The 16083-nt window shown below is 38.9% G+C and overlaps 1 protein-coding gene across 31 annotated transcripts in view; it reads left to right on the forward strand.

The window, feature by feature from the left end:
• The window catches only part of adgrl2a (adhesion G protein-coupled receptor L2a), a 92883-nt gene that overhangs the window by 27341 nt on the left and 49459 nt on the right, over positions 1-16083 (forward strand). For all 31 annotated transcript variants that reach the window (XM_051377700.1, XM_051377672.1, XM_051377675.1 and 28 more), the window contains exon 3: positions 11130-11343. In XM_051377700.1, the coding sequence (XP_051233660.1) occupies positions 11130-11343 (214 nt within the window). The remainder of the gene's footprint in view (positions 1-11129; positions 11344-16083) is intronic.

Raw genomic sequence — 16083 nt, forward strand, 5'->3', positions numbered from 1 at the left:
CAAACAATCTAGAAAACATGTTCCGATAACCCATCGAGTCTCCTCTCTGAATCACAAATACAGACAAAAACAAATATGACTTATCAATCTCCAGTGCAGTGGTCTATAACCAAATACCTTTTATTCATGGAACATTTATTGTTCTGTGCTTTGGTTGGTTGTCTCTGATCTGACCGTGGCAGATGTGACTAGCAGTATGTGGGCATCTTTGTATAAGCAGGCTTCAATTTGTCAGAGATATGCCAGTTTTAAAGTTGTCTTTTTGTTTGCTCTTGTGTTCTGTATTTGTTACTTGTTTGACTGGGGTTGGCTGCAGGATTTGATTTCAAAGGTTGTGGTATATGTAGCTCAAAAGGCACCAGTGTTGAGAAAATACCTAAAGCTACCCGTATGATAACAGAAATAGCACAAGCTCTTTAGTTCTTTAATATTTTTATGTTGCTAGAGCCTGTGTAGTGGACATCAAGGACTGCAGACAGACCTCACGCACATACTGCTGATGAAGTGCTGTCTGGAAGGGGCAGATGAGGAGAATGTTTTTGATTATCCAGCGTAGATGGTATTTCAAGCAGGAACCAGCATGTAGACCCCGCGCCAGACAAATGAACTAGCTCAGCTGGTCAAAGGGCAAATGTAGCTTGGTTTCCTGTTTGCTACTGTAATACTGGGGAATTTTAAGGTGATTAGACCGCAGCGTTCAGGTCACATGGAGTGCAGCATTGCAATATTCACTTGTTATCCATATAGGCCTGAGCTTTTTCTGTGAATCAGAGACTGATATAAATTGTTATGAATGAACGGTTACTGTGCATGCTATGCAGTTTTCCTTCGTACAGTGTATTACATCTATTTATTAATGTGAGCAATCGAGTCCCTCTGCGCTTTCTGATTTGAGCAACAAGAGCAACTAAGGTGAATGCATTCGAGTGGTCTTACAAGAACTGCCATTTATGAAACCATCAACTTATGCCTGTGAGTTTTCCATCCCATATAAGCTGAAATACCAAATGTAAACAACAACAATCTGCAGGTGTTCAGGGGGTAGGCAATGTAATCACGTGTTCATTGTGAGGATGCTGTTGACTGAAGCACGGGAAAGTGTGGTTATGGTTAGAATGTCATGCAATGAAAACTGATTGCAGAACATGTAATGACATATTCTGTTAAGAGAACATAATATATCCAAAGGCTTATGATTTCACAGATTTTACAGTTCATTCTCAAGAGTCAGATGCAAGATATCCCTGCTTGCCCTTAGTGGAATCTTCTTTGTCCTCTTGCTTTCAGTCCTGATTTAGAGCAGCTATAAATCCCGAAGAGGCTCCTGTAAACCGGGGGTGGTGAAACTACGCCCATAAATATAAAGGATTTAGAACCAGTGCCTTTTGAAGGAACTCTGAGTGCCCATTTATGAAGCTTGTTAACTTACAGAGTTTCACTGGTACATTTAGTATTTTTCCCTTTTGTTCAAACTTCTTATAGCCTTTTTGGAAGCAAAACCTACTTGACCAAAACGCAGTCTGCTAAAATATACTGTGAGTCAATAATAAAGTTGTTCTAGCTTTTTGCCCCATTTCTGTCGGCCATTATTTAGAGCGAAGAAGTCATGAAGTGCTGAAATGTTTACTTGATGTCAAACACAACACATGTCAAGTCAGGGCCATTTGTGCTCTGGCAGATCACTACGACTTGACCACATATGACTCAGCTTTTGACCTTTTGAGTCATAATGACCCTTGAGTGCATCCGTATGTCAAGGGCTTGGGCCTTAAACCAGAGCGTGTCAAGTAAATGATGGGCTGAAGAAATCAAATGAAAGAGGTCATTTTGAATCAGCCCCTTTTAGTATATAAGGGTGTCTATTATAATACTGACTCAGCTCAGCTGGACCATTGCCTCTTGCTTAATAGTTGCTCTTGTACTCTAATTTCCATCACACCCCCCGACAAGTCCCCAAATTATTTTTAGATAGCCAACAAGCAATAATTAAGGCCGATAAGCATGAGAGACATCTGATAAATCCTTAAATGAGAACTTCAAAGTGCCCCTGCTGTGACGTGTGAGGGCTGGAAACAGATGGAGGAGTGAGAATGTTAGGAAGCAGGCTTAGTCTGTTGACTCAAATGAGGTTAATCCAAGTCTGAAAGTTTCTAATAAAAAATGTTGGGGGGAAACCTCCTTTTGAACATTACAACAATCAGTTCACTAAAGGGGAAAAATACATAGAAGATGGAAGGTCATCAAGATAATATTCAGTCTCTGGATTCTAATGAATACCAGCCAGTAAATTCTTGATGAATTGAAAAAGTAAAATTAAATTTGAACCTGCCAAGCTTTCTCTTCAAGTATTATGAGAGGGAATCCTTGAACCGCAGGAAATGTATAGATAATAGTCCCTTGATTAAAAAAATTTCTTCATTAAAAAATTTAATAAATATTATTGTTTCCCTTGTGTTGCATTAATCAGAAAGTCTGTGTACTGTGTCTGAATATGTGCCTAACCTTGAGTGAGTCCAGTCAGGAGACAAAAGCCTAGGAGGCCAGTGTATATGTAAAACAGCATTGTGTCACATAACAATCTGCCTCACCTACAAGGCGGCATGTCTTCAGTCTAGTCTGAATAAGAGCTGCATAAAGAATTCAGCTGGAGCAGCAGTCGTGTCATCAGGGCATGACTACCCGGTTGGTCAGGGAATTTAAATGCCAGGTGGGGGTCAGTTGAAGCACTAGCTGAATAATGTGGCACAAATGCATACACATGAGAGTCTCGGGAAGAGGAACCACTGCTGTGGTCTGCTTGAGGAAGTGCACTTTGGGAATGCAAACCAAGCAGATGGACCCTTCTCATTTGTGTGTACTGCCACTGGTGACCCATTGGGAAATGCTTCCTTATTGAATCGAGGAGCATCAGACGCTTCATTGAAGCAGAGAAGGAAGTCTGGGCTACCCAATGTATCTTTTTTCCATCATTTGTAATAGAAACTGTGGAACTGATATAGACCAGAGGAAGCGCTGACAAATACATTGCAAATGAAATGAAATGAAAGGCTTTTTACAAAAAAATATGACTCATCCTTATCACTCTGGATCATTTGATAGTGTCAGAAATATTGTCACTGATAAGGCTGAGTAATGAGGTATAATAAGAGCTTGCTGTCGCTAAAAGGCACTGTGACCCTCAGCAGGGACTGCCCTATATCAATTCTCTTTGGGAATGACTCAGAATCAGTCCACTACTAATCAAACAAAACACGTTTAAATGTAAGGTCACAGCTCACATAATATGATACGAAAATGATTCCTTCTGTATCATTTCTTAAATTTAGGGTGGGTTTGAAGGATGTTAACTTTTTTTTTTAAATTGCACGTCAACACTTTTATAATAAAATTATAAAAAAGCCTTGACCTATCCTTGATAATCTGAAAATGTATTGTAATTTAAGGCTCAAATATACTAGTGACCATTTGTTAAGGACCATGGTCGCAAAATTTACTGTTTGATGGTCATCGCAGCCATTTCATTACCAGAAGATGTCCTTGCTTTTTTGTGACCTAAAAAGCACCCCCCTCCTCGCTCCCCGTCTTTCTCTCTCTCTCTCTCTCTCTCTCTCACATACACACACACCGCCTGGCCCCAGGGCTATCCGATATTAGACAGTGAGATGACATTGTGTGCTTGTGCGAGTGCAGTCAGCCGACATGTGCAGATGATGTGAAGTCAATAATGCATTATGAAAAAAGGGGATTTATGACCTTGATGAGCCCCATAGAGCTTAATTAGGCCTTAAGGTTGATTTACATACAAGTGTACATGGAATTTGATGAGGCTGTGTTTTCCTGCTGGTACGGTGCATTTTCATTTTGTCTGGCAGCAACACTTGATGCCTTGTATCTGTTCAAATTCCTCCGGATTAGAAAAAAAAAAAAAAGAACCTTTCTTGGTTACCAGACTTAGCTAGTGTCCATGTTTTGTCTGAACACAGTAAAATCATCAAGTACTAAGCTATGGGATCACATTTCTTTGCTGTGCAATAATGGCATTTCCTGTGCAGGCTTATGTGTGTACAAGTGCTAGTTGAGGATGAGGAATAGAGTGAATGTGAAAAAGTCTCTGACAGGGTAAATTTCTGCTTAAAGAAGCCCACCTTAACACTCCAAGGAGGGTGGAAGTCTGGGAGTCTTTTTTCATTGCATCTATTCAGAGAGAAATGACAAGATCTTTTTCAGAGTCATGTACCTATATCAAAGATGCTCCTGATAGCCCCCCTGCTGTTGCTATGGAAGTAGCGGAGATGTAAATGAACTGGAGTGAATTGGATGGTGGAGAATACAAATGAGGTTGGAATGCTCGTTCCCCTGCTGCTCTTTGCCTCTTCGTCTTCTTCTCCCAATATCTTTCTCTGTTCCTGTCTCCCTCTCTCTGTGCAAGTAGATTTCAAAGACCTAACATTAACCAGTATTCCGCATATTTTGACACTACATAATGTGATATAGGATCTTCTTTTTTGTATTTCTTTTTTTTTTTAATAGCCTTAGATCTGTTTTACTAAGAAAATATTTTTAAGGCAAGACCAGTATGGCTTTGTGCAAATGCCTTTCTTTCTCTGTCTGGCACTGTGCATCGCACTGATGGATGGATGAAATAAGAACAGAAAAATCAATGGTTTTTCCCCTACAGAATAACTTTGGGTTGTCACTGATCATCTCTGATATACATATGAGCTAAGATGTTGTGGCAGTGTTTTCTGTGCTGCATAAGTCTTTCAGTTTCAACATCAGTTGTCAAAGAGTTTAATAATCTACAGATGTTATGGGCTGAATTACAGAGGAGAAAAAACCTCTACATAAGTGACTGTCGTTCGTTGTTAGCCATGCCCAAAAAATGACATCAGCTTTCAGCACACACTGTGGAAAAAATAGAAACACAGTCTTGAGTTAAAGTTAATGTTAAGAAATTCAAAAGAATGTTAATATCTGTCAAGCCAGTAGTGTATTTCTTTTTTACAATGGCCACACAAAGTCAGCAGTCTACCTCATACCCTGCTGTTTGCAGGATATATGCAATATTTTCTTTCTTCTCCTCCCCTGTGTGGACCTGACTTCTTAAGAATACATGCTGTTGTAAAGGATATCTCTGGATTATAGAATCAGCACTGTGGGAAGAGTCTTGACTTAAAGGTTTCTTTTCCTGCACAGACTTCCTTTGCTTGTACCATAGAGAGGAGGGGTAAGGGGAAGGGTGGCAGAACCTGGAGGACTCAAGCTGTGTTTCCTGTGGCTACAAGCTAATGCTATAGGCCATACTTTTCTTTCACCCCAAATCCCCCCAGCAAGCGACCTTGTCGGCTCAGGAGTGCAGAATAATGGCAAGCCAAGCAGAGATGCTAGCTCATTTACAAGCAGCTGTTTAGCTCTCATCAGAACAGCGAGGAAAATCAAAGAGCAGTGTTAACGACAGACGACAAGCATTGGGAGCGTCCCCGTCACACTCCTCATTGGCTCTCGACAGAAAAATTATCTGGTTTCACATCAAAATAATCTGGAGACCTCTTTTGTGCTCTGGCCACAATGATGGCAGCATGAGTGGCTGAATAGGCCTTTTGATCAGTCTCTGCTTTGCCCCTGGACTAACTCTTGAAGTATGTGCAACTCATGTTACAAAGGGTCATTTTAATATGAAAACCATTTACTGGAAGCAAGATAGTCCTGATGAAAAGCAAAATAGTCCTTCTGTCATTTATGCAGCACAACCAGTGCTAGGCAATAGTGGAATAATTCTATTTAATTGAAAGAGACTCAAGTTTGTTGCCCTCATTAAACATACGGCTGTTTCAGAAACTGCAGTTAGGCTGTCTATATTCCTCATGTTCTTTATGTCCATAGCATGTACTGTATGTCCCTGTGGGTTTGTCTAGGTTCATGGGACTACATGGTAGAAGGCCCCTATATGGCTGATGAAGATCCTAATGACTCCTTGTTTCTGTGAAATAGGAAGACATTTTGTTCATTACCTCTGCTTCAGTGACACTCATATCCTACCAGATGGTCACTTTCCAATTGATTTGGCTCATCTGTGAAAAAAAAATGAATTAAAACATTACAGCACCAGAGAGACGGTGCATAATGGGTCCCCTTTACATACGGGAGTTTCTCACAGTTCGTCAGCTGCAGATTCTGTATGGGCCTAATGTAATCGAAATTGTTACTCATGGTAGTAAATGCCAGCCTGGGAAGCTTTAAATAGAGGTTCCTCATTGGTGTAATAAAGTGCTATAACCCATGGAAATAGAGGTCCTGTGCACCAATCAAAATCAACTACTAGCATGTGATAACAACATGCACAATAAGCACATGTCCAAAGGTTGAGTGATCACGTGCGTGGGCAAACATTTGATCTAATTTCAACTTGTTGGTTGTAAAATATGCAGTGTTTTCAAAGCTTACAATTTAATTTCAGTCTGTGAAAAGACAGAGTAAGGCCCCAACTCAATGCTTTGCTATTGTACGATGGCACTGATCATTGTTCAATGCTGGCCACATGGCTGATGAAGAGGATTTGAAATGCTTTTCTAGTGGTGGGTGACCAGAATGCCTGATTAGGAAGAGTGTCAGCAAGGCCACGATAAGGATCTGACCAGTAATGTCTCTGCTGCACCATGTTACCATGGTCACAGGAATGAGCTTCCCACATAATATTGTATTGGCTATGCCTTGATCCGTTGCTTCCTGGTGTTTAATTAGTGCAGAACATGTAAAACTCCTCCTTTTGGGTGTTTCATTGATAGGCATCTCTATTCCCAGCCCTTGCATAGGTTTGGGTGCACTATCACAGAGTGAAAGGACATCAAAGCTGGTAAAATAACATCTCATATTTTGAGGAGGTGTCTGAAGTGTGCTACCTGTGAAGAGGAGGGTGCTGAGTTTCCCTTTGAGTGTGAACAGTGTGTGTACGTGTGTGACGACCTAAAACGAATACAACTAAAAATTCCTCTCACTTGCAGTCGTGTTGTCTGTTTTTGCACCTGTGCACCAGTGCTGCACGCTATGTGTGGCGCCATTTTGTCATTTTTCCCATCATAGAAGGCTCAGAAGTAAAAAGGCCCCTGAAATACAATATAGCAACAAGTGCTCTCAGCTGCTCCAATTAACTGTTGAGATCGTTCTAGATGTGATTTTGGGAGACTTATCGGGAAGAGTGTAGAGGAAAAGAATGTAGGTGCCTTATATAGCTAATATTTTAGCATCCACCACAAACGGTATTGATATTCTTGACATGGTTTACTGTTACCATATGGAAAGTAAATAATTTTCATATCAGGCATTCCTTGAATAATTATGCTAATGGCCCCATGAGAAAAATAATGATTACTTTTCAGGCTCATTTGAATAATGAAATTATATAGTTAAGTGAGACAGTAAGCATTGGATTTTGTTTATGTTAGATTCAGTGTGATCATATTATTCCGTTGTAATTGAAATGCATTGTCGTGCCAGAGCATGATCGATGGTGTTTTGGTGTCTTCATATCATCTGTATGAAATACAGAAAAGGGGATTTATTTGAAGTAGTCACATAAACCCTTGGTTACACAATATAAAATAACTTATACAAAACAATCATAGAAGGAGCAGATTTTGATATGTCATTACAGTAGTGTAAATAACATTTTCTTCAGTCTGTTTCGACCCCTGGATATTTCTGTAGGTGAATGTTGTAGTTGCAAATTATGTTGGTGGATCATACAACCACAGTGTGAAATCTGCATTTCAAGAGGGGATATTTTCTGAGGAATCTCATTCTAAGCAGAATAAATAAGGCAGTGAACTGAACCAAAATAAAATAAGTGTACAATGCATTAGAGAATACAACAGAACTTCCTAACTTAATTGTAATACAGACTTTAATCTATTGCATTGAAATTTGTTTGCAGGATTATTGGGTGTCCCCATATTGATTTGTCTGTGTCACTCATCTCCCCATGTACCAAAAATACCATCCGACACCAGAGTGAGAAAGTAGTTCAGCTTCAGGCCTAATCAATGGAGAGAGGCTTTTTGAGGTTGTTTACCACCATGCTTTTGGTCCACGATGCACAAACCCAGCTGGCGAATAAAGTGCGCTTAGAGGACGGCAATTTTGTTTGATTTTAACACAAAAATGTACCATTATTATAGGGCCTGTCATCAGCATGGCTGAAAAGTTGCTAGTGTATTTCAGTATGAGTCTTACAGTATTTTTGAGCACACACTTATCTCCTCATTGCTGCAGTCTCTGTTTTCCTACTTAAGCAGAGAGACTGCATCAGTTGTAAATCATAAAACCAGAAGTTGAGATTGTAAAGGCCCTGCAGAGTGACTTAAGTGTTATAACAGTGTTCTTGGGACACAGAGTATCAGTGGGCTTGGTTGTGGATTTGGAGATTAAACTCAGAGGTCTTGCACATGCCCAGTTTACTTGTAGCCACAAAGTAGGGCAATGTGAGGTAACATATCCAGCCATTCTAACTGCCGCACAATCGATCCATGCGAAGCCTATGTGACCTCTATAGTTAGGCTTCAGTTGGTTTAATTTATAAATCTATTATTTGTAAAGTATAAAAAATATACTCATTCATGAAGTAAATTAATCCAATATATGCATATAAATGTATATATTGGATTGTTATATACAACATGACATACTGTAGAACAGCTGTCGATTGTTGAATTATAATATGTAATTTTCTTCTGCTTCTGTAGTGGAATAGATTACACAGCCTTTTCAATTCCTCTATTCATATTTTCTTTAAAAAAGCTTTTAAATGTCTTGGTCGTACCACATGTGTCGATATGAAAGCTGTCTTTTTCTTTGATAAGTGGTGAGAGAAAAGCTATAGATGTGTCTCCATTATACATCTGCCATTTTCAAGTCATGGTTTGAGTATAAAAATTGTAATGTGGCATTGACTGATGTTTTACATAGCTTCTTATAGTTACTACACATTGTGCTGCTGACTTTTGATGGAGCTATACTGGAGTGCACTGACATGAACTCAAGATTGGCTGTCAAGCCGTGTTCCTAACACGCCGTGTTTTTCATTTTTTCCACTTGGGCTTTTTCTCTCAAGCCAACATCTCTGATAAATTGTTTATCACCTTAAGCGTTTCTTTTTGACTCCAGAGAGAAAAGGGGCTGCAAAAATGAAATATGGCTGAAACCTATCATATTTGAAAGCCTTTCTTTTTCATGCCTATTGGTCACATGAGAAAGTTTGCTGTCAAAAAGAGCAAGTATGGGAAAAAAGATCCTTCCCTGATGATTGTATGCTCCCAAACAAATAAAGTCTTATAGAGGTTCGATAGGCCAGCTGCCCTCCTCCATACTGATATATCCTTTGTTTACGCTGAGCTCTTCAATGAGCGCCTAAGAAGTCGTACTTTCACCTGATTGGTGCACACACGGAAGATCAGGCAATACAAACTGACATTTAGCTTCCTTTGTAAAATACCACAGTAGTATTTCCTGGCGAGGGGGCGCATTACAGAATGCTAATCCCTTGCCATTGTAGCATAGCATTTTAATCAGACAAAGATAATTGTATTGGTAGTTAATTGATGAAGCATCCAATAGAGTAAAATGAACTCAGCCTTTCCAGGCCAATTTAGCAGAGATGAAGTCAGTGGCTTTAAGTAAACTGTTGCCACACAAATAACATTTCACAGGATGACTCATGAAAAGAAAAAGTGCTTTTTAATTAGAAACAACTTCACATATGGATCGGTCCGACTTGTCCAGGTGCCAAACAAATTAGTGCATTAGAAGTAGCAACGACATTCTTTTTTTTTTCTCCTGTGACTGTGAACTAAACCTCATTAGGGGAATAGAGGCTTTAGAAACACTAACAGCATAGCCATCAACCAAGTTGCAGGTACCAATACAATTATTATTGTTATATATATTATATATATATATACACACATATAGTTATTTATTATTATTATTATAAATAAATATTATTGCACTACATGATAGAAAGCTGTAGTTATTATTCAGTGCTGCTAGTGGTTTAGTTAAAGTCCACAGAGGGGCAGTTGGCAATTTCTTTAAGCTCTATGCCACTCACCTCTAATACTTGACATGTCGGAGCTGTAGAAAGCTACTCTGACCAAAAATATCCCATATTTGGATTGGTATAGTTTATGTATGTAGTTCACTTTTAGTTAAAGTTTGGCTTTTGGCATTGTTCACATTTGCAGAGCACAAAGCCACAATATTGATTTCTTTTCTATTTTTCCTACCCCCTCACCCTCCCTGGCAGACGCCGCACACACACGCACACACACGCACACACACGCACACACACACGCACAAACTTTTATTTTCTTTTTTCCAGCCTTCCAATAGCCCGCCCTTCGATTGTCAGCACTGCAAAGTGGATTAAATTACACTCATGTTATACAGATGCTTGTTGTAGTTTTTCATTTTGGATAGAAAAATGAGCTTTGCGAATAAACCACAAGTCTCTAGTGACAGACTCTGCACTGACAATATGTTCTGATATTGAAATGAAACACAGGATAGCAGTATGACAAAGAAGAAACTGGGATGGCGACGGTTTAAAAAACAAAAACTCATTACAAAATAAATCCTGAATGCAGTTGTATTTTTTTTTACCATTACATAAGCTGTCGGGTTGTTTTTTTGTGTATCAGTGTGCTCACTGTACAACGACGTCCATAAGGGGTTACAGTGCTCCAGACATTTTAGCCGACAAACTAGACTTTAATGACAATTATCGATTTTTTTCAGGACCAGTTAGGCACGGGGGTGACATACTAGCACCATTAACTCACTGGTGCGGTTGAGATCTGAAATGTTCACTCAATATACTGATGTATGTCAGGCTAGTATTCCAAGCCATAGTTCTATGTCCATATATCAGCAGATTCATCTTGCTAAACAGTTCTGGCCTTTTGATTTAAAAAGAATGAATATACACAAAAATGCTGCTTTTCTGTATATCCAGCACAGCCAGCTCTTATATAATGTGTCTTCTGCCTTTAATACCGTCTTCCTCTGTGTCAGCCCAACTAACACATCTCTCTTCGATTTGCACTGATAGAGCTCTTTCTTTCTCTCTTCTCCCTCAGGGTTTAGTCGAGCTGCCCTGCCATTTGGCTTAGTACGGAGAGAGCTGTCCTGTGAGGGTTACCCCATTGATCTGCGGTGTCCAGGAAGTGATGTCATAATGATCGAAAGTGCCAACTATGGCCGAACAGATGACAAGATCTGCGACGCCGACCCTTTCCAGATGGAGAACATCAACTGCTATCTTCCAGATGCCTACAAGATCATGTCACAAAGGTAAAACTGCAGACATCTCTGTGCAGTACCAAAAAAAATGATTCAAAAATGAGGTATTTGCCAAAGTTACAGGACCCTTAGAAAATAATTGACAGGGCTCAACAGTAAGGGTTGCCTCGTTGCCCTGAGCAACCAGATATGGACCACTGTCAACTATTTCATTTTGTCTGGTTGCCCCTGTTGGCATCCCTTTTCCTGTGCTTAAAAAAAATCCTCCACATCCCTTCTGCCTTTGGAGTACAATCTTCCGCCAAGGAGAATAACAGGGCTGCCGTCTGATTGATTTACTCTATCGAAAATAGCAAAACTGAATGCAAGCGTGGAGTAAAAAAAAAGAAAAAGCAACAGTAGCCTGTCAGCATCAATAACCTACAAGACATTAATGTTAGCACCAACATCGAGACAGCTGAACCTGATCGAAAGAGAATTACATACCTCCATCAGAACTTGGGAGGTAAAGCGGGGATGATAAACAAGAGAAAACTGATTTTAATCGGTCAGAGAGCACAGCAAAAAAAACACTCAACACAACAGACATTAAATTTCACTTTCCAAAATATGAACATAACAAATTAACTTTTCAACTACATTCTAAAAAAAAGAGCTATTTTCAGTCTCTCCTCGTTTGACATTACTGACAAACTGCAAATCTGATCCGGCTTGCAGGAGCTAATTATTCTGTCTATTGTAATTTACTCTGTTAAGTACATTACCTTGCAAATGTGCACTCTAGATTAAGTATGCTAACATTAGTCTGTCACTGTTAGCTTTGTTTTGCCGAATTAGTGAAGCTGAGCCACTTGCTCTTAGTAAAATCCATGTAATGTGTACCTGTGTGTTTGGGGGGTGGCACAGTATGCAGTGTGTGTGTGTGTGTGTGTGTGTGTGTGTGTGTGGGTGGGTGTATTTTGTGTGTCTATAACACGAAGAGCTAGAGAGAGAACAAAATTATTATATTATATATAAAATATGTTTAACATTTTTTTTGGTTATACATTTATTTATTTTCAATCCAATCATAAATAAACATTCTCTCAACTTTGGCCACCAAAAACCGATGGCTGTTTGCCAGCCTCACACACACACACACACACACACACACACACACACACACACACACACACACACTCACACACACACACACGCACACACGCTGGCCTTGTCTGATATAAAAAGTTTACATATTGTGGTGATGTTTAACTGTAGCTTCTATAGATCACTAGATCTTAATAAACATTGGTTTTCAGATCGAGTATTATTATTTATCTTCATATGGCAGTTTAGTACAAAATATGTTTCATTCGGAGCATTTGATGGAAAATAACTACATTAATATAGCATTTGAGGGAATAAGTACATATCCTCAAATACTATAGATAAGTAAAAAAAAAGTTTTAGGTACTTGTACTTTATTTGTGTATTTCCATTTATACTTTTACTACACCATTTATTGACAAATATAATTATTATTATTTAATGGATATAGTTAATCATTTGTTTCATATTTAGATTTTACTTATAAAACATCAGTTTATAAAATATAATGCATGGCTATCCTATTGCTTAAATTATTATGTAAAATTGTTAAAATTTGACACACTACAACAGTAAAGTGCTCAGTATTAATCCTAATATATAATAATATAATGTAGTAATTATAAAAACAATTCTGCATAATGAGTATTTTTAAATTTGAGTACCTTTTTATGATAAAACTTTAACTTTGACTTAAGTAAAAATTGATCACAGCTCTTTTGTCTGTAATGAAGTATTTACAGAGATGCCCCCTCATTTTAAAGCCACCCTTTCTGCAGCTCTCACTCGTGTGCAAAGAAGGATGATTTAGTGTGGAAAAGAAACCCACAGAAACACATGGTCTTGTGCACACACACGCAACTCAGTAGGGTTCCACTGGTAACACCGTATGCATGAGACCTTATACATGAGACCAGTTGTCACATAGGGATTCCAACTGAGCCAAAGTGCACAGGATGGAATGACATATGAGTGCCACAGAGAGAGATATTGGACGGTATGAGGCCGTCAGCAACTTTGGCAAGCTGCCTTGGGAAATAAAAAAAATAATGAAATAAAACAGTAGAGCCCTTGTATTCAGGGGGTTTATTGTCAAGCCCTATTTGATGAAGTCAGATAGCTGACTCACATCGTCTGTCTTGAAAGGCTGCAGCCTGCATGCTCTCTGCTTGTGGACCTGTGTATTATGCTGCCCTCAGCCTCGCTCGTACAAAACAGTCCACTGAAGCACAAATACTGACCCAGCAGGAGCCACCTGACAACAAATCCCAAATAGTCTCGTCTCTCCACCAGCGTCTGTAGAGGACGCGGGTTCATTCCTCATATGCATATCCTGAGAGTGCCAGAGGCCCCAGTTCAGATGTTATTTTAAATGTGTTTTTAGCATTTCAATGTCACTGCCGAGCTATTGTACTCAAAGGCATAAATATGTGTGTTCTAAGAAAAAGTCCTGTGATTCAAAAGGTGTCTCTCAGGTGCGTGGGTTCAAAAATCACACAAAGAAACCTCACAAGAGCTCACATCTGATACGACAGGAAGGAATCCAAAAGAGATCAACTGATGAAAAAAAGTGACTTGCATATATTTACATAAAGTGCCATACATGGATAATTTTGTTGTTGGTGTGCAAGTTCTTGTGAGATATACCACCGTGGAAAATGTGAGAGCAGATTTATGTTCTCATTTATGTGAAAATTAGCCACAGAGTTTAAGATGCTCAGTTTAACTCCTTTGTAGGTCTATAACGTAAAGGCAGTGTTTGCATAATCAGAAACTTAAAACAGTCCACTGTCATGAAAATAGATTCAAGGACAACTTGACAAACGCCCAAGATTGCATATGGGACTAATTAGTGATTTTTTTGTATCTATTGTCCATTTATTTACAGAAATAGACTAAAATAGGAAGCAAATGTAATGAAACAATGCCTCTACTGCCAAAGACAATTATCCTCAAACGAGAAATGTGGTGAATTTTCTGCCTGTTTGGAATGCTATGTTTGTTTGTTAGGAGGTCTGAGCCCTTCACTTCTCCATACTCTGGTCTGGCTCATGCTCAGGCTAACCAAACTGAAATTTGCCATATGTGGGGCAACCCACTGCCCACACTGCGTATAGGAAAGAAATTGTTTTTCCTACTGTACAGTCTCCATCAGTAAAGGATTGAAGAGCCAAAAATATTTGTTGCCATAATTACCCTGGCCTACTAATTTAAGTGTGTGAGGAAAATTACATTAGCACTTGTGTGGAAAACTGTGTTCACTTTTAAACATCCGAAATTGATGTGGTCCTGAAGTGTGGAGAATTGGATTGAGGCTTCGCTGAGTTTGATAGATCCTGTTGGCACTCCAAGTTGTTTTTATATCTGGCTGGCATATTATATTCATGAGCACAATGATTTTATGAAAATAGCCTTAGGACTGTTGTGGCTCAATTAGAACATTCAGCTGCAAGCAATTAGTTGACTCAAGTGGGTGATAATCTGTACAGGAATTTTTCACGTGGACACCTCCCCAGCAGATGTGAAACTGCATGGCAGTACAGTTTGAAATAATTAATTCATTGGTAATAATATTCAGCGAGGTTATTTTTTTTCATGTTCTTCTTTTCAGGATTTCAGTTTTTAATAATTACATTTCTTCATCAGCACTGATGGTAATGATAATGATTGCAACCACAACACATTCTTACCACACAGATAACGTCGACTAGATTAAAACTGTAATTCAAATGTATTTGAATATTATTTGTAGAATATTTAGCTGCACATGCACTAACCATCTGGTGCTTAGTTATTATTGATTTAAATCTGACTGCCCGTCCTTATCGCAGTAGCTTGAGGAGTAGTGAAGATGACAATGACACATTTTGACTGCTCATCTTCACAAAAAGAACATATTAAGATATACTGTATGAATAAGTGGCTTACATCTATTGATTTCTCTTTGACTAATGAGCTTCATTGTAAGTATTCGATAACAAGGTCATTGATTGCTGTAACATAACATGGCCGGGTCCTGCCGTGCCTGTGGATCTTGGGTTTTTCCAAGGAGCGTATCATTGACAAGAATGATCAAAGCAGCTAGCTCTCTAACAGAGGTTGTGAAATTCACTAGTGGGATTATAGGACAGCTATTAGTTTGTTGATTACCATTAATAATTCTCATGAAAACAATCATTACTATTCACCAGTGGGTCTTTGAAAATCTTTATTTTGTAATGGCTAAGCTTCAATGTGACAGATTTTTACAAATATTATGAAGTTAATAGTGTTGGTAACAACTGACTTGTAATGTTGAAATTACCCGGTTATATTAGCATGTAATCTGCTGTATTTTTCAAGTTCTTGTCAATAAATGTGAGGCAGTGCTGGAGACTAAATGATGCTGCTTTCACTATTTATATCAGTGACAGGACTGCTTGCAAGGCTCTCCGAGGAGCTCCATTGTTGCCGCCTGACAGCACACTGCCTTGTTCTTCCTCTCTGTACATACGCTGTTAGTGTTTATTTAAAGCACTGCAGATTAAGATTTTATAAAGATCCAGATTCAGCTTGGGCGTTTCAGAGGGGTGTACACAAGTTCATGAGCCATGAAACGGCTCTCTACTCCAGACTATAGTGGTGGTGATGTGCTAAATTAAAAAGTGTAGAAACAGTCATCAGTGATCCTCACTAGCCTAAAAACTGATCGTACCAACAAATAAT

This window comes from Dicentrarchus labrax, unplaced genomic scaffold (assembly GCF_905237075.1).
Source record: "Dicentrarchus labrax unplaced genomic scaffold, dlabrax2021, whole genome shotgun sequence".
In the NCBI taxonomy this organism is placed as follows: domain Eukaryota; kingdom Metazoa; phylum Chordata; class Actinopteri; family Moronidae; genus Dicentrarchus; species Dicentrarchus labrax.